Source organism: Pinus tabuliformis, chromosome 6, assembly GCF_031772625.1.
Source record: "Pinus tabuliformis cultivar Carrire ecotype Pingquan chromosome 6, CPIR1, whole genome shotgun sequence".
NCBI classification, from domain to species: domain Eukaryota; kingdom Viridiplantae; phylum Streptophyta; class Pinopsida; order Pinales; family Pinaceae; genus Pinus; species Pinus tabuliformis.
Genome location: NC_142292.1, coordinates 383,402,194 through 383,426,740, shown reverse-complemented (window position 1 = coordinate 383,426,740; position 24,547 = coordinate 383,402,194). Strand labels below are relative to the sequence as shown.

General features: G+C 37.3%; 1 protein-coding gene across 1 annotated transcript; it reads right to left on the bottom strand.

Annotated features, from left to right (window-relative positions):
* Positions 1-20,481: 20,481 nt before the first annotated feature.
* On the bottom strand, positions 20,482-22,048 carry LOC149258922 (histidine-containing phosphotransfer protein 5-like). Its single transcript, XM_089442085.1, has 4 exons — positions 21,989-22,048; positions 21,738-21,868; positions 21,455-21,523; positions 20,482-20,554 (listed from the first exon to the last, which is right to left on the bottom strand). The coding sequence occupies exons 1-4, from the start codon at positions 22,046-22,048 to the stop codon at positions 20,482-20,484; spliced, it is 333 nt and encodes a 110-aa protein (XP_089298211.1).
* Between the last annotated feature and the right edge of the window lie 2,499 nt (positions 22,049-24,547).

Below are 24,547 nucleotides of genomic sequence, written 5' to 3'. Positions count from 1 at the left end.
TGATGTCAAAGAAAAATAAATTGTACAAAGAGGGATTTCTATTGCAATGGCGCACAAATTTCTAGAGTTGGTGCTAATTTAAAAGGGGGAGAATATTGAATATTTTGTTTCCCTTGATGTCAAAGTTTGGGGGAGACTTATAATTTTAAATTTAGGAGGATATTGTTGAAAATATGTTTATCATTGATGTGAAATATAGGGGGATATTATAAATGTCTAATATAAATATTGCAAGATAAAAATTATTGGAAACATTGTTTGGATAACCAAATTTTCTTTATGGCCAATTTGGGTACCCAATATATGAAGGCATTTTTACTCTAAATACCAAGCTCAAATGGGAGCATATAATATATGATTGATAAATTTATTCCAAGGCCTTTCAATGATATATAAAAATCCCGTTAAGTCCATAGGAATGAGGTGAAATGAAATATTCTATCGCGTCCATCCAATGAGAAATAAAATGTTGGTCCATCTAGAAAGTATAAGTCATCCTATCAAGTTTTACAATTCATCCCCATAAGTGAATGTAGAAGAAAATATAAATAAATGATAGATAAGTGCATTTGAATATCATTTAAGAAAGAAGATATCTAATACCATGAAAGTTGGAGAAGTTATAGGGGAGATTTTTCATGTATGTGTGGTAGAAATTTCAAACTTTAGTTCACTATAATTCTAGAAATATGCTCTAAGGAAGTTAGGGTTCTCGAATACTCATGAAATTTGCTTCAAATAAGTCATCTTGGATTTTCAATATAAATTTTATTTTGGGATGTTTCATATCATGATACCTAGAGGAAATGGAGGAAATATATTCTTGTATATGTTTAAAACATTTCAGGAATTGGTTTTCTATACCTTTGAAGATATGATTTGAGGAAATTAGACTTCTTGAATTCTCTTGAAATCTGTTTCAAAGCAGCGATCTTGGATTTTCACTATAAATTTATTTTTGAGAATTTTCATACTATGAAACCTTGAGGAGATAAAGAAGAGATATATAGGTATCGATGGTAGAAATTTGATACTTTGGTTTTCTATAAGTTTAGAGATATTCTTTGAGGAAGTTAGGCCTCATGAATGCTCCTAAAATCTACTTCAAATAAGTTAACATGGAAATTTCACTATAACTTTCTTTCTGAGTTGTTTTAGACTATGAAATAGTAAGGAGACAAAGATGATATCTCTTGGTAAATATGGTAGAAATTTTGGGCTTTGTTTCTTTGTAATTTTAGATAGAGGCCCTTAGGAAGTTAGCATTCCTGAATTCTCCAAGAATTGTCCCTAGGAAGAGCACAAAAACAACAAGTTTTGGAAGAATCATGCTCAATGAAGGAAAAAGTAGCAATAATACTAGGTGAAGGAAAAACCAACTAACAAATTTAATGAAGGAAGAAGCAACGAGAAGAATTGGTGAAGATCTAAGTAACAAGATTTGTTGATATAACCTGACGAATCTGAATCCCGTGTATCCGATACGATTCGCTGGAAAATCATATCCCAAAACCAGATTTGACGAGTCTGACTAGGATTCATACAAATCTTGTACGAATCCTGTACATGCTCAACGAATCTTGATTTTAGGATTCATATCCCAAAAAAGTGCCTCCCGCGGGTTAAAAAGCAGACATTTCCTTCATTCTTTCACGTTGTTTGTCATTTGTATTTGCATTGTTTGAGTTGTTTGCAAGGAGATAAGGGTTTGGAGCAAGGAGCTAGGGGAGTAGAGTGTTCGACAAGGAGATTCAAGCACCAGGTAAGTGCATTTTAGCTCCATTTTTTTGCATTTCTTATTCTATTACAACAATTTGTATATAATTTTTTGTTTACAAATTTGTGCATTTTTTGTTCACTTTTTTACAGTATTCATGGCTCAATCAAAGGCAGAAGTTAAGGGGCAAAGGAATGGCAAGAATGTCTCCATTGGAGATGCCCCTCCTCCCCCAATATCATCAGATTTTGTTGCAAGTAATGTTGAAGGAAGAGGAGGACCTAAAGACAACATTGAGAAATATCCCTTGTGGAAATATGTCACAAGAGAGGATGGGACAAGCACCAAGGGGAAGGGAGGAGGCAATGTTCAACGGAGATGCAACTTTTGTCACATTGCTTTCAAAAGCACATATTTCTGTGTGAAATCCCATTTGTTGGCTTTATCGGGTTGTGGGATTGGAGCTTGTAAAGATGATCCTTTACAAAAGAGAAAAGAATTGGAAAAGGAGTCCATTGTTGGTATGGAAAATGTGGCTTGAAAATCAAGAAAACCAAATAATGAAGAAGCCCTTCCATTTTTGAGGAAAGCCACCACCAAATTTCCATTTGAGAGTTCTATTCGGGGATAAGTATCAAAAGGAAGAGTAATTGCACTTTGTCCAATGGACAAGATTTTCCAAAAAGAGAGATGGGAAGAGCTTGATCTCACTATTGCCTTATCATTTAATGTTGCACACTCACCTCTATTTATTGAGATGTGCCGAGCTCTAACTCAAGGGGCTCCATCAGGGTATGTGCCTCCTCGGTCAGAAAATTTGAGAACCACATTGTTGACAAAGGCAAAAAAAGAGGTGCAAAAAATGCTTGATCCTATTGTAGCATCATGGCCAACATCTGGGGTTAGCATTATTTCTGATGGATGGACAAATCCAACATGACACCCAATCGTCAACTTCATGGTGTCTTCCTTGAATGGTGCAGTTCTCATGAAAGCAGTGGATACACTTGGAGAATACAAGGATGCACAATTTATTGGTGAGTTATTTATCAAAGTTATTGAAGATGTAGGTGTTGATTGTTGTGTGAAAATCATTACAGATAATGCACCTGTTTGCAAGGATGCTGGCATGATTGTGGAAGCTAAATATCCACAAGTGTTTTGGACACCTTACATTGTCCATTCATTAAACTTAGCACTGAAATCCATTTCTTCTGATGTGCTTTGGAATGGTAACATTATTGAGGATGCACGACATATCTATAACTTTTTTTAAAATCATACAAATGCCCTCACTATCTACAAGGAGTACACCAATATATCCTTGTTGAAGATTGCTGATACACGGTTTGCCTCTTCATTCATGATGTTGAATAGGTTGAGGGAGGTTAAGACCGTTCTTGGGTCCATGGTTATTTATGAGTTTTGGTCTTTTTGGAGAAAGACAGATCAGGTAGCCTCTTAAAGAGTGAAGGACACAATGATAGATGATGCTTGGTGGGAGAGGGTCGATCTAATTATTCGGATCATGGACCCTATCATTTCTTTGCTTCGATTTGTAGATACAGACAAACCCATCCTAGGAGAGGTTTATGAGGGATGGGATTCCATGATTGAGTTTGTGAGGAGCATTATTCTACAGAGTAAGTGCCCCAACTATGAGACATCACCAGAGGCCTTCTATGATACTATACATGATATTCTTGTCAGCAGATGGGATAAGAATTGTACACCTTTAGGCTTTACATTGTTTGGCTCACTCATTGAACCCTAAATACTACAGCCATGAGTGGCTGAATGGTGGACCTTCCCACAGATTCCCTCCTCACAACCTCATAGGGGAGGAAAGAGGCATTCAGGCAGATTTTTTAGGATAGTGCATTGCTTGATGAGGTGGAGGATGCCTTTGTAGAGTTTTCCACTGGTAGTGGTCAATTTGAAGGTTATGATGTGATTAGATACAGGGGGGCTAAGAAGCCCTATTCTTGGTGGGAAAATCATGGGGCAACAAGTCCTCCTCTTCAGCAGTTAGCCATGAGGCTCCTGTCTCAAGTGACTTCATCCTCTTGTTGCGAGAGGAATTGAAGCACATATGAGAATTTGTATAGTGTGAGGAAGAGTAGGCTTGAGCAGTCCAGGGCAGAGACAATGGTGTATGTGCACACCAACCTTCATCTTATTTATAGGCAGAGGGAAGAGTGGTTGAGGGGAAAGACAAAGATGTGGGATGTCTTTTCTGATGATATGGGTCTGGACACCAGTGTTGAGTTGGCATTGGCCAACATGGATCTCAATCATCCAGTGCTAGAGCCTGTTAGATTTGATGACTTAGAGGGGTCATCCTCCACACTAGCAGATGCATAGGTGACTATGGATACAGGGGAGGAGGAGGATGCGGAGGAGAGCAGTGGGGACCATGATGATGAGGAAATTGATGCTGATTCTGATGTTGATGATGAGGATTGATGCCTTGAGGCTTGTATACCTATAGTTGTTTTATATTTTCTATTTCTATTTTCCATTGGCATTGCACCAGCACTACCTATGTAACACATTTTGATTTGATGACTTAATGAGAAAACTAAATTTGTCAGCGTGTTTATCTTACTATCTTGTAGTTGTAAGTTGTCTTTCATTTATGAATTATGAATCATGATTCATGTGACCACTGACATGTATTTGAATTTTGTATGTACCATGCTTGCTATAGATGAAGATCTATGTTTGAAATCAATAAATGTGTATCATTAATTAAAATTTGTGTAAGAAATATGTAATCATGGAAAATTTTAGGGGCGAATGTTCGCCCTTTGGTGAAATTAAGGGGTTTTAAATTTTTAGTGGGTGAATATTTTGTATTATAGTACATTTTTACAAATCGCCTCAAATAGCCCACCTTATTTTAAGGGAGAGGGTAAAAAAGGTAAATTTAGCCCTTGAAATTAGGAGGTACAACCTTCCATTTGCCCTAATTTTCAAGAATAGATTTATTTAAGTGAATCCTATGGGCCAAATACCATATTTATAAAAGAGGTATGGTAAAGTAATAAAAATATAAATAAATGAGAGGTATGGTAAATAAATAAAACAATTTTTATATTTACTCCATAAGTCACCTTATATACATGCAAGGGTGTAAAAAAATAAAAATATAAATAAAGTGGAGGTATGGTAAATAAATAAAACGTCTTTTTATACTTACTCAAAAAGTATGGTATATAAATAAACTAGACATATGGTAAATAAATAAAACCTCTTTTTATATTTAGTCCATAACCCTCTTTCTATTTATGAAGGCTCAAAAAAAGAGGTTTTATTTAAGTGAATCCTATGGGCTAAATACCATATTTGTAAAAGAGGTATGGTAAATTAATAAAATATAAATAAACGTGAAGTATGCTAAACAAATGAAACATTTTTTTATATTTACTCTATAAGTAACCTTATATTTACAAGCACATGGTATTGACCCATTGTATTCACGTGGAATGTAGCCTATTTAAATGGGAGAATTAAACTCTCATAGATCCATCTTTACTCTGGATCTACTAAGCCTCGAGAGATAGATCCATCTTTACTCTGGATCTACTAAGCCCGGATAGGGATCAAATATCGTGATATGCAAACTAGCATAGAGTGAAAAAATATTTGATCCCTCTCGGGGCTTGGTGGATCAAGAGTAAAAATGGATGTTGTAATTTAATGTATGTTAAACATTTTAACTTGGTTAAAATAAAAAATAAAATAAAAATCAATTATTAATTTTATTAATTTTTATAAATTACTAATAGTAATTTTTAAGCTCCATGTTTATGATAACCCATGGTATTGACCCATGGTAATACCATGGTATGTTTATGATAACCCATGGTATTGAACCATGGCAATACCATGGTATTCATGTGAGCATAGACTATTTAAAGGGGAAATTCTATCATCTTAGATCCATCTTAATTCTGGGTCTACGTGCTCAGAGGGATAAATAGATTTCATCCCCCTAAGAGTGGTAGATGTGGAGTTATGGATATAGGTTGGTTTTTATGATAATGAAGATATTAAATAGACTTAGGAAATTATAATGTAAAAACATTTTAAGGTGAATGGTTAAAGCTACATTTAGTCACTTCACAAAATTTAGTAAAAAATACCAATATCTCCATTAATATTGGTTTTTAACTTTTTTTTTATTTAACCAAAAAAAATTCTATCATCTTAGATCCATCTTAATTCTGGGTCTACGTGCTGAGAGGGATAAATAGATTTCATCCCCCTAAGAGTGGTAGATGTGGAGTTATGAATATAGGTTGGTTTTTATGATAATGAAGGTATTAAATAGACTTAGGAAATTACAATGTAAAAACATTTTAAGGTGAATGGTTAAAGCTACATTTAGTCACTTCACAAAATTTAGTAAAAAAATTCAATATCTCCATTAATATTGGTTTTTAACTTTTTTTGATTTAACAAAAAAAAATTCAAAACAATAAAACCTTATCACTCTTTCCGCATCACCCTTGCAGAAGATTTCTTACCATTTTTTAAACATTCTCAATATGATATCTTCGTGAAAAAGTTTAGGTACTCATGTTGGATTAGTTGTTTGAAAAATAAGCTAGTTTGTACAACCTTTCATCTTTTGTGTTATTCTTAGTTTGTCCTAATGATCTGTAGGGGTTGGAGCCATTGCACCATATTTTCCTAAAAGGTGGAGATTGTTCACCAAAAAGGAAATTAATCTACATGTTACAACGATGTTAAAAAATGTGAGACCTATGGGGGTAGTGACTTATGCTAATAAACAATTTAGATTGGAAGAGACGTAATTAGATTTTATTATTTAATTGAAGATTTCCAATTAAAATAATAATAAATCTACATTTATATATTCATATATTGGTTGGAAGGATTCGCACAATGGTCACTTCTTTCAATTAGATCCCCTTCAAGCCTTTGGGATACCTAATACTTTCTTATATAATATAGTTGGGGCTTGCGACTTGTTGGTGTGTTGTGGTAAACAAATTTGATGTGTTTTTTTTATCTTGTAGTTCATGTCTATGGAATAAGAAAGAAAATTGATAACTTGAAAAAAGTGGTAGCTTGACAAAAGTTGTAGAGAAAAGATTAATCTCTCCTACCTTAACAAAACTCGTTGTCAATATCAACACCTACAAGAACTTTGTTGTGGAATATTATCAAAATTAATAGAAGGATATGAAAGAGTGTATTGTAAGAACCTTGACAAACACGGCCACTGAAACTTGGAACATTATTTGTAGGAAGAGAAAATTATGTTTCTTTTTTCCAAACATGTATGTTAGTATATTACATTTTAATGAATGTGTTTTCTTATTATCATATGTGGTTTCATACTTTAACAAAACATTCGCCAAGACTTCACAATGTTTTATTATTTAGTAAAAGATTTGCCAAGATCTTACAAGATTTTATAATTCAGTGAAAGGTTCTCCATCACTGTACAAGATAATATAATCTCGTGAGAGATTCTCCAAAAATTTTTTATATACATATAATACTATTCATAAAATCGTCTTCCATTTTTCCTATGTATCATGGGGATTAGCCCATTTATTATACATATAAATCTAGGGTGGTTCTTAAAATTTTCCCTATATGTAATTTTTAATATATATATATATATATATATATAATAAAATAATATATAACAAATATTACGTGTCCTGTTCCCAGGGGTCAACGTGTCCGAATCCAACACTACAAATCTCGAATCCTACGAATCCCGAATCCCTGTGTCATGTGACTTAGGTGAAGATAGAAGCAACAAGAAGACCTAGTAAAAGAAGAAGAACTAAAAAAATTGGTGAACAACGAAGTAACAAGTATACTAAGTGAAGTAAATTGGTGACTATGAATATTTGCAATAGGGGGATTGGTGTCTCTGTATGTTTGTGCCTACAAATATTTTAGTAGAAGGGATTAATGTCTAGAGTAGGCTAGTGACTATAAATATTGCAGCCTATGGGAATTGTGTATCTTGTAGGTTGGTTCCGACAAATTTGACATCAAAGGGAATTGATGTCTCCTATAGGTTGATAACCACAAATATTACAACATGGGGATTTGTGTCTCTTGTATATTGGTGCCTAAATTTTTTGTAACAATGGGTTGGTCTTGCAATATTTTGTAACAACCGGTTGGTGCCTATAAATATTTGTTATAAATAACTTTTAATTTATATTTTGTGGTCCATATGTGAGAAATTTTAGTTATGTTTCATGAATGTTTAAATATGTAAGAAATTTTCGTACACTAATTCAACCTCACCCCATTGCCACAACCACTTCCCGAGCCCAAATATAAATGTGAATCTAACATATGTAGATGGAAAAAGGATTGAAATTAAGATGTGAAAAAAGAAAACTAGAAAAAAAAATGGAAAATAAATCAAAATTAAAATAAATGTGAATCTAACATATGTAGATGGAAAAAGGATTGAAATTAAGATGTGAAAAGAGAAAACTAAAATGAATAAAAAATAAAGAAAAACTAAAAGAAAAAAATAAATAAAAGTTTTCACTTTTAGATTACAACCCCTTAATATATAAATCCATTCTATTATAAGAAAAAAAATTCCAGAGTTATTTCATTTGCTCTATAGGTTGTGAAAACAACTACCAATTCATTCTTGTAATCCCATTTGTATCATATCATTCTTGTAATCCCATTTGTATCATATCATAATGAAGTAGGGAGAAACATCTGTAAATATATATGAGAACAAATATAAATACTCATTTTAATTCTATTGCATTCCAAAAGTTCAAAAATGAATTAATTAAATGAGATAAATATCAATAATATGGGAGGGAGAAAACTACACAAAATGTTTATTCAATGTTATTTAATAATGATTCAATAATGAAATATTAATTTTAAAAATTTAATATGATCTATTATACATTTACTTATATTCCATTAATTCATTCTAATTTTAAGTATTTGTTTTCATCATTAATTTTTGAGATGATTTTTTTGGAAAAATTATAAACCCCCATTCATTAACAATCTTTCATCATATAAAGTGCTCCAAAATAGTCAAAATAGTGAAGAATATCACTATGAGAGTGCTCCAAAAAACTACAACCGTTGAAAGTCCTAAAGAAGATAAACTTTCTTCATTAATAAGACGATCGACTACATAGAGACAATTTCAACTTTGTAGGCTGGTTTGATCTATTAATATTCCCTTATGCCTATATCTAAGGTGCATAGTTCACCAGCACCGCCTTTATAACTTCATCATATACTCATTATTCCTATTTGGAAGGTAGTGGTTTCCTACTAGCTTATGCTTTGCTACCATCACGCGATATTGAAGCCCAAGGAGACTTTATTTGTTTGGCTCAAATAGGTGCTTTATGAGCCTTTCTTTCTCGTCACTCTGCTTTATGGTCTAATAGGTATCTATACATCAATTTGAATTTACTTAATTTACTCGATTACTATTTTATTTTTATTTTTATCAGTAATTTTTTTGTTATTTTAATATAATTTTTTTAAAATTTGTTTTTTTGGGTTTTTCTAGGTAATGGAAACTTAAAAATTTATTTGTTATTTTAATATAATTTTTTTAAAGTTTGTTTTTTTGGGTTTTTCTAGGTAATGGAAACTTAAAAATTTATTTTTATCAGTAAATTTTTTTTGTTACTTCAATATAATTTTTTTTTAAGTTTCTTGGTAATGAAAATTTAAATCTTTTTTAAGGATTTTTTTGTCATTGAGCTTTAAATCTATTTTACATAGTATATAATAAAAATTGCTATCATAATAGATATTTTTCAATTTCCATAATATTAGATGTTTTTTTGTTTCTATACTATTTTTATAGTGGTTACAAGAAAAATATTTTTTAACATAATAATAATACTTCAAATAATATTAAAATATTAATTTATTACTCAATTTCATAAAAAATTAAATAAATAATATTAATGTATTAATTTATTATTCAATTTCATAAAAATTAAATAAGTATAAATTTATTTTACTCTTCAATTAATTCAATATTGAGAAAATATAATTTCTTTATATGCAAATTTTTGAGTGCAAAATTTAAAGTAAAAATTATATTCGAGAGATTTGATCTTTTTTACAATTTGATAGATTTAAGATTAAAACACATTTTAATTAATTTCACATTTATGCATATTTATATTTTGAATTCAATTAAAATCCTCATAAGACATATATCTACATACCCATGGGCATAACATTTTTCTTTAACATGTTTTATAATTTTTATTTTTTTTAAATCGAATATGCATAGCATAAATTATATATAAAAATGTTATTTTAAATATTAAGTTTTTATATGTTTACTAATTAAAATAAAGTTTTAAATTATCATGATTATGGATATGAATCATGATTATTTTAATTTATATATAGTATGGATAAATATTTCACATTTTTTTTTTAAATGTTACATTTCAACTAAACACAAAATAAATTGCACATCTCATTCATATTAAATTATAATATCAATAATATTATTTTTAAAGGTTACTTGTCAAAAAAAATCCCATATAACAAATTATCTTATAATTGAAATTAAGCTTGTGTTACTTTCAAATTTAATAAAATTTAAGATTATTAAAAAAGAAAATACATTTAATTGTTTTTAAAATATTCAATATAAATTAATGTTCTATGTTAAATTAAAATTCTGTTTTTTTCTAATAAATAATATTTAACTAAAAAATTATATTAAGTTTTTATCTAAAGAATAATTATATTATGTTTTATCTAAGGAATTTTATAATGTTTTATGAAGTTTAAGTTTTAATTATATTATGTTTTATCTAAGAAATTTTATAATGTTTTATGAAATTTAAGTTTTAAGATGTCAATTTTAGTGAATTAAATTTTTATAATAATTTTTTATAAATTTAATAGTTTTTTACAAATTAAAAAAGAATGGATAAAGACAAAAAATAAGATGCCCCATTTTATTTATTTATTATTTTTTTCCAATTTTTTTTTTTTTTTTTTTTTTTTTTTTTTTTCTGAATTTGACTAATTCTATTATCATACAAAACAAATATACAAAATAGAGTACAAAGGGCAAGGCTTAAGAAGATTTGCCTGTCAGCCCTGGCCTTGCCCACTTATCAGCTCCAAAATTGAAAGGATTCAAAATTGGGAATGTTGCTGAACCACTGCCGACACTGTTACATAACATAGATGGACTGAACATAGATGGACATAACATAGATGGACACCAAGACACCAGGGCCGTAGGATGACCCGGACAAAGACACACAAACAACTGGACAATGACAATTGACACTTGGACAATTACAGGTGACACTTGAACATTATAGCCGACACATTGACAAAGATAAGGCTGCCACTTAGTCGATTTACACATCGAAATCCCAACAAAAACAGAGATTACCAGGGCGAGTTCAATCTTCATCAGTAGTCTGGAGCGCCTCTGCAATTCGGCACCCGAAATGGAGCTTATCCTCTGAATCTGAAAGCTGGATGACCTTATCTGGGCTACCCTTTCGGGCTGGCTTGCTCGGACCGGCCAGTGAAGCAGCAGCGTGCACAGAAGGGCCAGCATCCGGGTCAAGATTGGTAGCGGGGCGTTCCAGGCCCATCCCATGTGCGCGACGAGGCTCCATCCATCCCGGCCCAGGATCACGCTCAGGCGGCGACCAACCAATTCCTGCTCCGACCGGAAGGCAAGCAATTGGAGAGTCTTCTCTGCTGGAGCGCTGCCCTTCTGGCAGAGGCTCGACCTCCATGTTCGGATTAACTCCAGGTTCAACAGTAATGGACACAACCAAAGTGGAATTGACTTGTGGGCAGGGGAGTCGATACCTGAGCATGGGGAGCTCCCTCTGCCTTTCTTCAGCAGTTGGGCTTCTTTCATTATGCCCCCCCTCCTCATCGTTGCTGTCCTGAAACCACTGAGGCCGCGAGGTTACCTCAATGGAAGAAGAGGGGGAATAATAGTCATCCTGCGGTGGAGCTCTGCCCTGAATTCCACCTCTCCGGCTGCCCATTCTCGGCCTTTCCCGCCGCATTGCTATTCTCCTTCCAATTCCAGTGCTCTGAGCTTCGACAATGGCTAGAGCGACCACCCGAGTCAGGAACCAACGCCAGCACCAGGACCCGACTCCAGCCCCAAGAACCAACCCCGGCAACAAGAACCAGCACCAAGAACCAACCCCGGCAACACGAACCAGCACCCAGAACCAACCCCGGCAACAAGAATCAGCACCAAGAGCCAATCCCGGCAACAAGAACCAGCACCAGCTCCAGAGACCAACACCAGTCTCGCAAACCCAGCTCCAAGAACCCACACCAGTCTCGCAATCACAGCTCCAAGAGCTAACACCCCTCAGCTCTGCAATCGCATTGCTGTCTGGGCGGAGCAGGGTCTCCTTACTAAGCTCGCAAATCTCCCTCCGTCGTGCCATCCTTCGCTGTTTAAACTTCATCTCCACCCCGTCGCTCAACTGCCTCCCTCGAGCCGAGTAGACAGGCATTAATGCCTTCTCCTCTTCGCCTTCAAACAGTTTAATGTAACCCAGCGCGTGGTACCGCCAGACACCGTGAGCATGCCACCCGCCCACGTGATGGCACGTGCCATTCTCCCTCCCCCTATGCACCCGCATCCGGGAATTTTTTTCCAATTATTAAAACTAAAATTAATTAGTATTACTTCACAACTTTTAATAATTAAGTACACTTTCTTTAATAATTAAATAAACTGTTCTCATTATAAATTTATCTGTAGAACATATGACATAGATCTTAAAGTAACCAGAAAATAAAATATCTTTAAAAAAACACAGAATATCAAACAAAGTCCCAAAATAAAGTATTGAAAAGAGTCCATACTATGAGTTACACCAATATAATTAGCATGTGTGCTAATGTTAATTGAAATGAATTAATGTGCCTATGAACATTTGCCATATTGTCTCCATATTTTAAACTCTAAACCTATCACTATGAAACGCAATCCCATATCAAATCCCAGTTGGGAGAGCGGTCATTCTTTTTTTTTTTTGTAAGTAAGCTTTATATTAACAAAAAATATAGTACAAAAATCTGCAGAAGCAGATTACTGGCCGCTAAACAGTAGGCCTTGCCCCATGATATCCGAAGAAACTAAGATGACAGAAGAGTGGAAAAAACTATAAGACTGAGGACTGAGAGCATGCACACCACGCAGGGCGGCAGTGAGCACGAGTGGACAGTAGACACAGACAAAAGAAACCTGAAACTAAGACAAATAACCCGCCGAGAAGAGAAGAGCAGGGGAGGCCAGAAGGACCGCTGAATCAGAGGCGTTTGAACAATTCCAGAGCCGGGTTGGGTTTTGCCATGTAGCTTTTCCCAGGCCTGGAAGAGGCACCCTGCTGGTCACCTGTTGGTTCAGTCTTCTGCTCGTCAGCAGGCTTGTTGTCTTTCCCCATGAATTGCTGCAGAATCTTGATCAGCACAACGAGTTTCTTCGTTATGGTGTCGACCTGCTGTTCGATTGCACTCAGTTTGAACTCGCTGCTTTCCACTACGGCCATGTGATCATGCGCAATAGTTTCAGCAAACTGCTTGAGTTTACGCAGCTGATCCGCGTGCTCCCCCTGGACGTCCATGGCTTTGGCAAGGAGGGTCTTCATTCGCCAAGCTTCTGCCTGAGTTCTTACGAACTGAGTGGCTCTGGTGCTGGGAGTTCCCAGGTCCTGGATCCAGTCGACCTCTTTTTGGTTTGCTGATCAGAGAGTTTGAGTTCTTCATCCTTGACCGTGGCCTCTAAATCAATAATTTTGCGCTTTTTTCGCTGCGAGGTTCACCTCTCGAACATTTCCCTGGCCTGCTGCAGATCTCTGTTGGCAGATTGATTGTGGCTAGTCTCCCCAGCCATAGTGCTACTCACTTGCCTAGCAGAATCTCGATCTTTAATTACAGAAAGAGGAGGGACGAGAATGCTATCCAAAGAAACAGTGTTTGTCGTTGGGTGATTGAGAGTGATTATATAATCAAAATTGGGGAGTTTTCCGGCGAGTGATCGGATAAATTTGTGCAACTTGCACGTCTGCTCACCATTATTGCGACGTGAAGGAATTTTGTTTGGGATTTGGGATAATTGAGTCCTCCTACGGTCGTTGCGCCCTGCATGCCCCAAAATGTGCCATGTGTCCCTGTTCGTTGTAATGATTCGGCGGCTCATGTCATTCCAGATTATGGCTCTGCCCAAATCTTTGTCATCTGCTGCGTTCATGGTTGCCCTCATCCTGTATGTCCTTCGCATGCTGCTTGGAGTAAATGTTCTACGCCTAGTCAGCCTGTTCATGCCATTATGGAGAAGGTCTATTCGACCCTCCGGACGGGCTCCCCTGTCGTCACCATATCCAATTGTGAGAGCTGGATGCACTTGCTCTTTAACTGCGAGTTGTCGACCTGCTGCCAACAGCTGTCCCAAATTTCGTTGGGGTGTTCAATCCCATGATTAGCCAAGTGGTCAGCAACTGTATTGGCATTACGCCTTACTGCTTGAAAGATGAGTCCTTTCATTGCCCCGATCATTTTGGTAATGTTATCTGTGACTTTGGACAGTCGCCAGTGTTTGGTTGCCTTGCTAGCCGGCATTCCTCCCTGAATTCTCCTGGCTACATTAATGGCCACCTCTGAGTCTCCTTCAATTACTGCTTTGCCTGTTTGATTGGTTTGGAGGATCCTCAACCCTTTTTCCAGCGCCGCAAACTCCATTTCATTATTGGTGCCTTCCCCCAGAGCTTTGCTGTAAATGTAGAGTATGTCTCCTTTATGATTTCTGATAACTCCTCCAATCCCTGCTTGGCCGGGATTGCCTCTCGAGGCACCGTCAAAGTTGAGTTTTAAAAACCCTTCCGGTGGTGGCCTCCAGCTCTTTGGTTCTGTGTTGAAGTGTTGCTGTTGATCGGATGAGCCCTGCTGAGGAGCATTGAGCAGGTTGAAGGCTTCCAGTATTCGTTGGTCCTCGGCCGAAGGATGATTGTCAGGATCTACCTTGCATTTCACGAGGATTAGCTGGCGCATGTTTTGGATTAAGATGCTATGCAGGTATTCTATGCTTCTATGCTCATCCTGAAAAATTCTGCGGTTTCTTTCTTTCCATAGGGTCCAAGTGATGAAGCCTGGAAGAATTTTCCATATGTTGTTGATTCTTGTGTTGTTGGAGTAATTGGTAGGCCAGTGCGTGATGGTATTGTGTATGGATTCCCTGTCTCTATTTGTTTGCTTCAATGTAGTTTCCATTCGTTGCCATAATTTATCGGCCCAATTGCAGAAGTTGAAAAGGTGGTTCATGGTTTCTTCTGCCTATTTGCACATGGGGCAAATGGAGGGGCCCTCGAAACCTTTCCTACGCAAGTTCTCCCATGTGAGGGTTTTCCTGTTCATGAGGAGCCATAAGAATTTTTTTATTTTAGGCCAAAAGGTGGCGTCCCAGACCTTGCTGCTCCATTGAGTCGCCTCCAGATGCTCTGAGAGTTCAAGTTGCTCTCTAGCTTCTTTGAGAGTGAAGTTCCCGCTGCCTTTCATACCCCATCTCAGGATGTCATTTTCTGTGGTCTTCCTAATGGTGCGGTTATTTAGGCCTTTCAGGAGGTTTTTTGTGCTGTTATTTTCTTCAATTGGGTTCTCCTCATCCTGGACGGCCCATTCCCTCCATTCCTGGTCGCAACTGTTAGGGTTCCAGTAGTGGTGGACTGTGAATTTTCCCCTGTTCTGGCAATTTGTTTTGATCTCTTCCAGCTCTGGTTGTTCCAGTTTTGGAAGCTGGTGCCATGCATCTTCCCAGAAGAGGGCAGTTTCTCCGTTGCAAATCTCCCAAAAGCTATGGTCCTGAATTAAGTTGCGGTTTCTTCTGGCTAAGTTCCATATTGGAGAGCCCTCCGGGGTTTCTTGTATCCTGATTAGGTCCTGATTGTTGTGGTGGGGAGTGTATTTCTCCTTCCAGTGTCTGGCCCACGGTAGGTTGGTTTCCTTCAGCCAACGCCACCATAACTTTGTTCCACATGTTTTGTTGACGATATGGGGGTCAATTAAGTTTAAGCCTTCAACTGCCTTTGAGGTGCAGAGCTTGCTCCAGGCCACTAGTGCCCATTTTCTTTTTTCCGCATTACCACTCCATAGAAAGGATCGCTGGATGTTTCTAATCTTCTGCATGATGCCGCTAGGGGCTGGCATGATGGAAAGCAAATACTGCGGAATGGCCTACAGAACAGCTTTGGTTAGGACAAGTCTCCCTGCTAGGTTAAGCGCCCTGTGAGTCCAATGCTTGCATTTTTTCTCCAGTTTTGCTAAGATGTTTTCCCAGTGAGTTTTTTGCCAAGGCTTGGTGGTGAGAGGGGCTCCCAGATACTTAGAAGGAAGAGAGCTTTTTCGAAACCCCAGGATATTGGAGAGATGGATCTGGATGGCAGGATGAGTGTTGAAGAAGAATATAGTCGATTTGGCCTGGTTTATCTCCATACCTGAAGCTTTACTAAAGAGATGGAGGATACTTTTGAAGGTCGTAGCCTCTTTGACAGTAGGAGAGCCATGTAACATTGTGTCGTCAACAAATTGCTGGTGCGTAGTGGCAGGAATGGAGGGGAAAGGGCGTAGGCCAGAAAGCTTTCTCTCCTCTCTTGCTTTGTGAATGAGCCTACTGAGCCCTTCCATGAGGATTACAAAAAGGAAAGGGGAGAGAGGGTCTCCTTGACGAATACCACGGGATGGAGAGAATGGAGCAGAGGGGGATTCGTTTACTAGGATGGAAAAGTTGGAAGACTTGATTAGAGCGAGGATCCATTTGATCCATTGCGAGTCAAAGCCGAAGGCCTTTAAAATGGCCTCCAAGTAATTCCAATTTACTTTGTCAAAAGCTTTTGAGAGGTCTAGCTGCATTAGCATACCTAGAAGTTTCTTTGTCTACAGGGTGTGAATCATCTCCTGAGCTAAAAGGATATTGTCTAGAATCTGCCTTCCTTCCACATACCCTGATTGTTCTTCTGAGATTAGGTTAGGAAGAACAGGCTTAAGTCTATTTGCAATGACTTTAGAAATGATTTTGTAAATCACATTGCAGAGGGCTATAGGCCGAAACTTGTTAGGGGAATTGGCTTCTTCTTCCTTGGGGATAAGCGCTATGAAAGTGGCGTTCAGGGATTTGAGAATAGAACCTGAGCGTCTTGAGACTTTGACAATTTTCCAGACCTCTGTTTTGATGGTTGACCAGCAAGCTTTGTAGAAGTTGATTTTAAAGCCATCCGGTCCCAGTGCTTTATCCATTGGCATGCTTTTGACCGCTTCCTCCACTTCCTCCATTGAAACTTTTCTGAGCAGTGCAGAGTTTTGCTCTGAGGTTATGGTGCGACGTATTGCTTTAGTGAGTTCCTCTATGGCCTCGGATCTATCTTCTTGCGTTTCCTTAGCTATGTGCTGAAAGTTCCTGGTGAGCAGTGTTGATATGTCCTTGTGGTTTTGAAGGATTTCCCCTGTTTCATTTTTGAGCCTAAGGATTTTGTTTGCTCCCCTGTAGTCCATAGTTGATATGTGGAAGAATTTTGTAATTTGCTCTCCCTCCTTCAGCCAATGGATCCTTGATTTTTGTTTCCACAAAGTTTCTTCCTGTTGGCAGCGAAGTTGCCATTGCTGCATCATAACCTTCTCCTATTCTTTTGAGTCTTCTTTGTAGGTCCCGGAAGCCCATTTTGTATGAATTTGATTTAACTTTCCTTCAATAATGTTCTTTTCCTGGAAGATGTTTCCAAACTTTTCAGTGTTCCATTCCTTGATTCTGTGTTTGATGTGTTTTAGCTTGCTTTGAAACTTGAACATTTTGGTACCTGTTAGATTCAATGGTTCGTGCCACCATTCCTTCAGTAGATTTGGGAAGTCAGGATGAGTTAACCAAAACTTTTCAAATCGGAATGGCTCGTTTCTGGGGGTGCCAAGAATGGCTGCTTCCAAGGCTATGGGCCAGTGATCCGATCCTCCACTGGGGAGGATATCAGAATCCACAGTAGCTCCTCCGAGTAGGATGCTTTCTGAAATCAGAAATCGATCCAGCCGGGAGGCGATCCTATTGTCTCCTCCTCTCCTATTGTTCCATGTGAAGGAACCATTTTTGGGGAGGATGTCTACGAGCTTTGCAGCTTCTATAAAATCAACAAATAGCTCTGAATCTTTGTTGAGCTTTCTGAGACCTCCCTTCTTCTCCAGCAGGGATGTTATCATGTTAAAGTCTCCCCCCATGATGATCTTAGAGGTGGGGTATCTTAACTTTAAATTCATAAGAGAATTAAGAAAAGAAAATTTGTCCTCTAGTCTTTGCGGGCTATAGACATTAATGCATAGGTAGGTATCAGAGTTACCTGTTATTTGAACTTCAGTGGCAATAAACGAGTGTGCAGCCTCCATTGAGATGATGTTTATTGCTCGGGTGTCCCAAAATGTAGCTATGCCTCCTTCCCATCCGTGACTGGCTACCTCTATGTATTTGATTGGTTTACCAAGTCTCTTGCTGATGATCTCTATTTGGTTGGTGGCGCATTTGGTCTCCTGGATGAACATGATATCTGGCTTTTCCTTTTGGAACTTTCTCTTGAGTAGTCTCTGCTTAGCTTGGCTATTTAGCCCTCTTGCATTCCATGAGATGACCTTCATTGGTAACTAAAAGATTTATTGGTAGTTCTGGAAGGCATGAAGAGCCTTCATTTTCCCAGAATTAATCATTAGAACCCCGAGGTCATGCAATACTTCTCCGTTGGTTCTTCTGCCTCTTCTTTTATTTGGCTTTCGGCCTGTAGGGTTGAGAGCTATGAGTTTTGATTGCTTACTTGTCCCTTTTGCGATGCCTAATCTTCTGTTTTTCCTTTCGATTTCCACTTTTTCTCTTTCTATGAAGAGATCACTAATTTTCCTGATTTCTTCTTCAGGTATGTTGTCTAGCCCTTGGGATTTCGAGTTTTTTTCCAGAGCTGGTAGGTTGACTCCCTCTTTTTCTAGGATTGCATTGAGCTCTAGATCCTCGCTTCCCCCATCGCTGGTTAACATATCAGTGTCTTCATCCTATACCTCGTCATGCTCTTGCATTTGCACTTCTGTTCTGAGTGTATTTTCCTCCCCATCCTGAATAGTATGTTCTGTCTTGTTGTCTGGTGCTTCAATGCGTTTTGTGTCTCTGTTAGTGCCTTCTGAGTCTGTGTTCGTTTCCAGGATGCTGAAGGTGTTAGTGATGATACCATGTCCTATCTCTGCTATGTGTGTTCGTTTCCTGTTGGATCTCTGTCGTAGTTTTGGCCTTGTGAAAGCCTCTTTATTCTTTGTTGCTTGTTCCTGTTTGTGTTCTTCCCCTGTTTTGTTGAGAGGGCACTCTCTGACTAGGTGTCCGTGCTCATGGCACTTTCTGCAATGGAAGGGGATCTGTTCGTAGTCGATGGCCTGATAGTAGTCTTCGTCTCTGAATTCCAGCCACAGACCTTTATGCAGGGCCCCCGATACGTCCATCTCAACACAAATACGTGCACAGGAGGTATATCTTCGTTGCACTGTGGCTTTAGAAGCCTTGATGAAGGTTCCGAGTCGGTCTCCAATCTGCTTGAGCGTTGCGAGTCCCCAATAGTCTATGGGTAGTGAAAATAGCCTGATCCACACTGGAACTTGTGTGAATGTCTCTTGTTCAGGTACGAAGTTTGCCTTCCATGGCCTCATATAGAGTCCAGCGGAGGCAAAGAAGTAAGGGCCGCCGTCGAAGATTCTGTCCTTGTCTTCTAGGTTTGTGAAGACAACCGTGAAAAAGCCTTTAGCTCCAAGGTGGAGTCTAACGTCCCCTTTTGGCTTCCAGTGTTGTTTTATCCATTGGCAAAGAGTGCGTTCTGTTGGCCATAGTCCCATAAATTTGCAGATGACTGCGTGCTCCATCATGTGGTCTCTATAGGCCTGAATATCTGGATCTGAGAAAACAACTCGGAGGGTTTCCTTTTTCTTAGGTTTGCAAGCCCCTTGAGTTGGCTGTTTGGAGCCGGGGTTGTCTGTCTTTGCTTGCTCCTTTTCCGCTTGTGATTGCTGCTCTTTTCCATTTTCGTTCCCGCCTTCATTGTGGGTTGTTATTGGTACTGTATTCCTTTGTTCTGCTTCCGGTCTTCTACCCTCTGTCTCCTGTTCATTATTGGCTTTACCCTTCATCGGGGGGTGTTTTCCTGTCTCTTTCTGTAGCGGTTGTGTCCTTTATCCTTTGTTGCCGCTGCCATCCTTACGGTCTCCAGAGCCATTGATTTTAAACCCTTCTAATGTTTTTTGCTTTTGCATGATGACCTGCTTGAAGGTTGGGGTCCCGGTGGACCCCTCGTTTACCATTTGTCGGGTCAGTCCTCGACCTCTGTGGAGTAAATCTGCTAATCTGTCCCTTTGTGCTGCCAGAACTGTTGCTGAGGTTACAGGTTGCAGCTGCAAACCCTAGGTTGCTCCCGCCATTGACAGAGCTCTCCCGTTCCTATTCCTTGTTTTTCCTCTTGGACAAATTTTTTTTGGGAGAGCGGTCATTCTACTGACAATAAGTAAATTTAGTTTTCAGGAAGATGGTTCCACCAGCTCGTAGGATTTGTTGTTCAAGCTGCAATTTACCAGAAAATTAATAGGTTACAAACAAAATCATAAATTCTTGAATTTGCAAGAATATTTTGTATTAGTGTTTTGAAAGTAAGAAGAGATTGTATTTCTAAATCATTGATTAACTAGAATAGAAACTCCAGCTTGTCCATGAGAAGGTCATATTCCTGATTCAGTTTTTGCAGACACTGCAAGCATCTGCATTGCATTGACAAAGGAAAGAGTGAAATGTTTTTACTCAATTGGATCTAGGTGCTATGAGGGCATAACTTTTTAAGAATTCATATTCCTGATTCAGTTCTTGCAGACACTACAAGCATCTACATTGCATTGACAAAGAAAAGAGTGAAAAATTTTTACTCAATTGGATCTAGGTGCTATGAGGGCATAACTTTTTAGAATTTATTCAGAGAATGGAAAAGAGAATGGAAAATAACAGTAGTAATTACACAAAGTTGATGGCTTTGATCATCTGCTTACTCATTTCTCTTTTTTACTTCACAGCACGATCGAAATACTATGAAGACATTTTTCAGGCGCTGAGCCCCAATACTGTTAATGCAAAAAAATTCCTGATAAGCAACTGTAAAGTTGTAGGTTGTAGAGTTTGAGAGCAATCTTTTTTTAGGGTTATTCAGCTAGTGTGGGACATTAGGGCCTAATCCCAAGGGCTTAGGGGGTTAGGGATTGGAGGGGATTTGACTCAATAAGGATCAGTGACTTCTCTTTTCAACTGGTAGAGGTACTTTGACTCAATGAGGATCAGTGACTTCTCTTTTCAACTGGTAGAGATACTTAACCATAGGAACTAAAACAATTGAGCTAACCTTTCTGAAATTTGATAACAATTTATAACAACATTTTAAGAAAATATATTTAAAAAAAGTGTTTTTAATCTTTAGTGAGTTATCATAAAAACCCAATTGATTATGGTAAAAGCAATAAACTCATAATTGGTTTTTGACTATTAACCAATGCCGAGTCTGTTCTAACATTCCACTATAAAGCTTTTCTAATAATTGAAGGCAACGCAGAAACAAGATTTAGTAAATAATTGAAGGCAATGCTTGTGAGTTGGAGTCCAATCCTAAGAGATACCTTGAACTGCTACCCTTGAAACGGTTGAGGCAGGACTCAAGATTTTTGTAGTCCACTGGTTCTCGATTGCTGCATGAAAACACTAAAAGCATTCAAAATTCGGTGCAATTAAGTTTAAAACTTGATATCCGCACCAGGGGAGTGACTTGCTTTACAGCCCTGCACCGGGGGGAGATTGATATATTTGTGTTTATTTGATTCTATTAATTATCACCTCATTGCCATGGTTGCACTCCCTAGCTCCGAATATTAGTCCGACAGTTTAAAGGGTAAGTAAATATACATTGCTTTTTCCAAACTGGCCAGCGATTTCGACGATTCCTGAAAAAATAACGAAGTGACTTCTTGCACGAAATAAGGATTGCTTTCGTCCTGCAACTGCTGAAGCTGAGTGAATTGCTCGTCTAGAAATCCCTGAAACGCAAATCCAAAAGTTTCATTCAGGCGCCCAGCTAGCATATCTTGTATACTTGGAGTATAATATTGATGAGAGTAGAACTATCATTATGTTACAAATAAAAATGCATCAGTTACTTCTTGAAAAAGTGCGGTGACAAAATTAACATGTTGTTGCTGCAGCTCGGAAATCGCCATATTGCAGTTTTCTTAAAATTAACATGTCTTTACTAGAGGGCAAGTAATATGCTCACAAAAATTCTCAAATCTAATTTGTAGATTCATTATTCAGTCATTTAAATTTTATAGACACCATGATGATCTCTGCTCTCGTCAGCAGGATCAGTTGGGTACCAAAATATTCCCTTTCTATGAATTCAAAGGTAAGGTTTTGTTTTCTATTACAGGGCATATTGGACCCCCAAAATTTCCAGAACCAGGTCTGTTGGATGCCTTTATACTTCTCATTTTTAGCTTCATAGAATATGTGCTCTTTTCACTTGATTCATGAATATCAGTTTTTTTTAGCTCAATAATATGTTCCTTTGAAAACAGAAGGATAAGCAATTTCATTCCCACCTAAAGCATTGACACATATGCCAACTTAAGTTTTGAAGTGCAAACTCAATTATTTTGTAGTGTGTCTATTTTTATGTTCCAAGCAAAAGTATCTGCTTCTAATAAAATGGGATAACATGTTTATTTATTTGTTTTTTAATTAATTAATTAATTTAATGAATTAGAAATTTATTAAATTAAAAAATATAATATTTAGCTTTAGTTTAGAAAGTTGGATATTAGTTGTCATTTACTTTAGAGTTAAAAAACATAACATTTATCTTCCGTGGATACTCGGATACATACTTCTTTAATGGATAAATACAATTTTATATAAAACTATTAATGAAATAGCATTACCATATTAGGGAAAACATCATATATTAATTTTTTTCACCCAATTATTTTAATTTAATATTATGATAAATAAAATTTGATATTATTATGAATATTAAATAATAGAAATTAAAAATTTAATATTACCATAAAATACTAAAAAAAATAGAAATTAAAACTTATACATTTAAAAGTTATAAACTTATTTAAATCTATAATTCATAAGAAAATTTACTTATATCTTAGTATCACATCCCTCTATTTCTTTCTTTTATTTTCCATTACTTTCACTCTTCAATGCCTTTCAACAAGTGTCTTTCTTAATTTAATTTTATGGTAGTTTTGTTAAGAAAGCGTATTAATTTTTTTATAATTTTGTTATATTTTTTTATTAAAATTATTTTAAAAACAATTATCTTAGACAATATGTCTATCCAATATTGGAGGGGTTTGCACGAGTGGTATTTGATCCACGAGAATGAGTGCTTGTAGTACTGAGCCAATGAAGATCGTGTAGGCTCAGAGGGAGTCTAGCCTCAGAGGGAGCAACCCTATGGAAGTTTGGTATCTTCAAGTTCATATGTGATGAGGTAGAGGAACTACCAATATTACCATGTTTATTCTACATGGTATGTTGCAGTGATGGATTCCACATGGGTTAGTGTCACCGATGTTTTTGATGGTTACTTCCTAGTCTTCGAAGTACCTCCCTCATTGAACTGTACTTAAACACGGACGCAACAGCTTACAAATATAATCATAAACACATAGATGCGGCATAAAAACACTTCATTTCATTAATGGAAGAATACTGAACTATTATTACAAATAGAATGGAAATAAGATAGATCGGATAATGTTAGCTTATCTCTAAAGAGAGATGTGACTGCTACATGCCTCTGAACTATTTTACAATGAGACTCAAAGGCCTATTTATTATTGAGAAACAATGGAAAACCCTAAACATACAAAAACCTAACCCTAGGAGATGAAGCACGAAAACTGTGGGCCCCATTTGGGTAAATTGGTACATGAACTTCCCAGGGTCATAACTTTGGCATACGATCTCCATTTGGCTATGATAATATCTCGTTTAGAAGAGTTTGAAGAGACGACCGAAATCAAATGGCAAGCCATTTTGAGACATTTCTGGTCTCTCCTTTCTCCCTTAAAGCGTCGTTCAAGGCCTCAAAACGGATCTAGAAGTTCAGGACCTGAAAAACTACAAAAAATAGTAAACTATGCTACAATTAAGGAAATCGAAAAACTAAAAGAGATAGTGTTGGGGGTCCAAGTGGAATAGGCAGGTGACCACCAATATCCACCTGGATCATTCCTCCCCCCTTGATCTGTGTGTCTATGATCTGATTAGTGGTGGCCTGTTCCATGCAGTCTGGGTTTAGCTCTGCTGGTGTGAGTTGTTGTGCAATGTGAGATGTGTCCAACAATGGTGGGAAGTATGGCCGAAGGTGGTCTACATTGAACATTGGATGTAGACCAAGGAACGGTGGGATGCTAAGCTCGAAGGCATTATCACCGATGGTCTTGGTGATGGTGTATGGCCCACAGAGTGGGCGAAGCTTGAGGTGGGACCCAACGAGGCATTGTTTCTACAAATGAAGCAAAAATTTGTCGCACACTTGGAACTTGTGTAACACTCGATGTTGATCATGGCGTGGCTTGTACTTAGAATTGGATCTGTCCAATATATCATGGACCTGTTGGTGGATGTGTTGAATGCGCTCGATGAAGTTTTAGCCCTTTTAGCTTCAGACTGCACGTAAGCTGAATCTACCTAAGTGG

Excerpts from the sequence above, each read along its gene's own strand:
- LOC149258922 (XM_089442085.1), bottom strand. The coding sequence starts at position 22,048 with ATGGCGATTTCCGAGCTGCAGCAACAACATGTTAATTTTGTCACCGCA. Across the intron at positions 21,869-21,988 it reads TCACCGCACTTTTTCAAGAA|GGATTTCTAGACGAGCAATT; the intron begins GTAACTGATGCA and ends TTTGCGTTTCAG. Across the intron at positions 20,555-21,454 it reads TTCAAGGGTAGCAGTTCAAG|ATGCTTGCAGTGTCTGCAAA; the intron begins GTATCTCTTAGG and ends AATGCAATGCAG.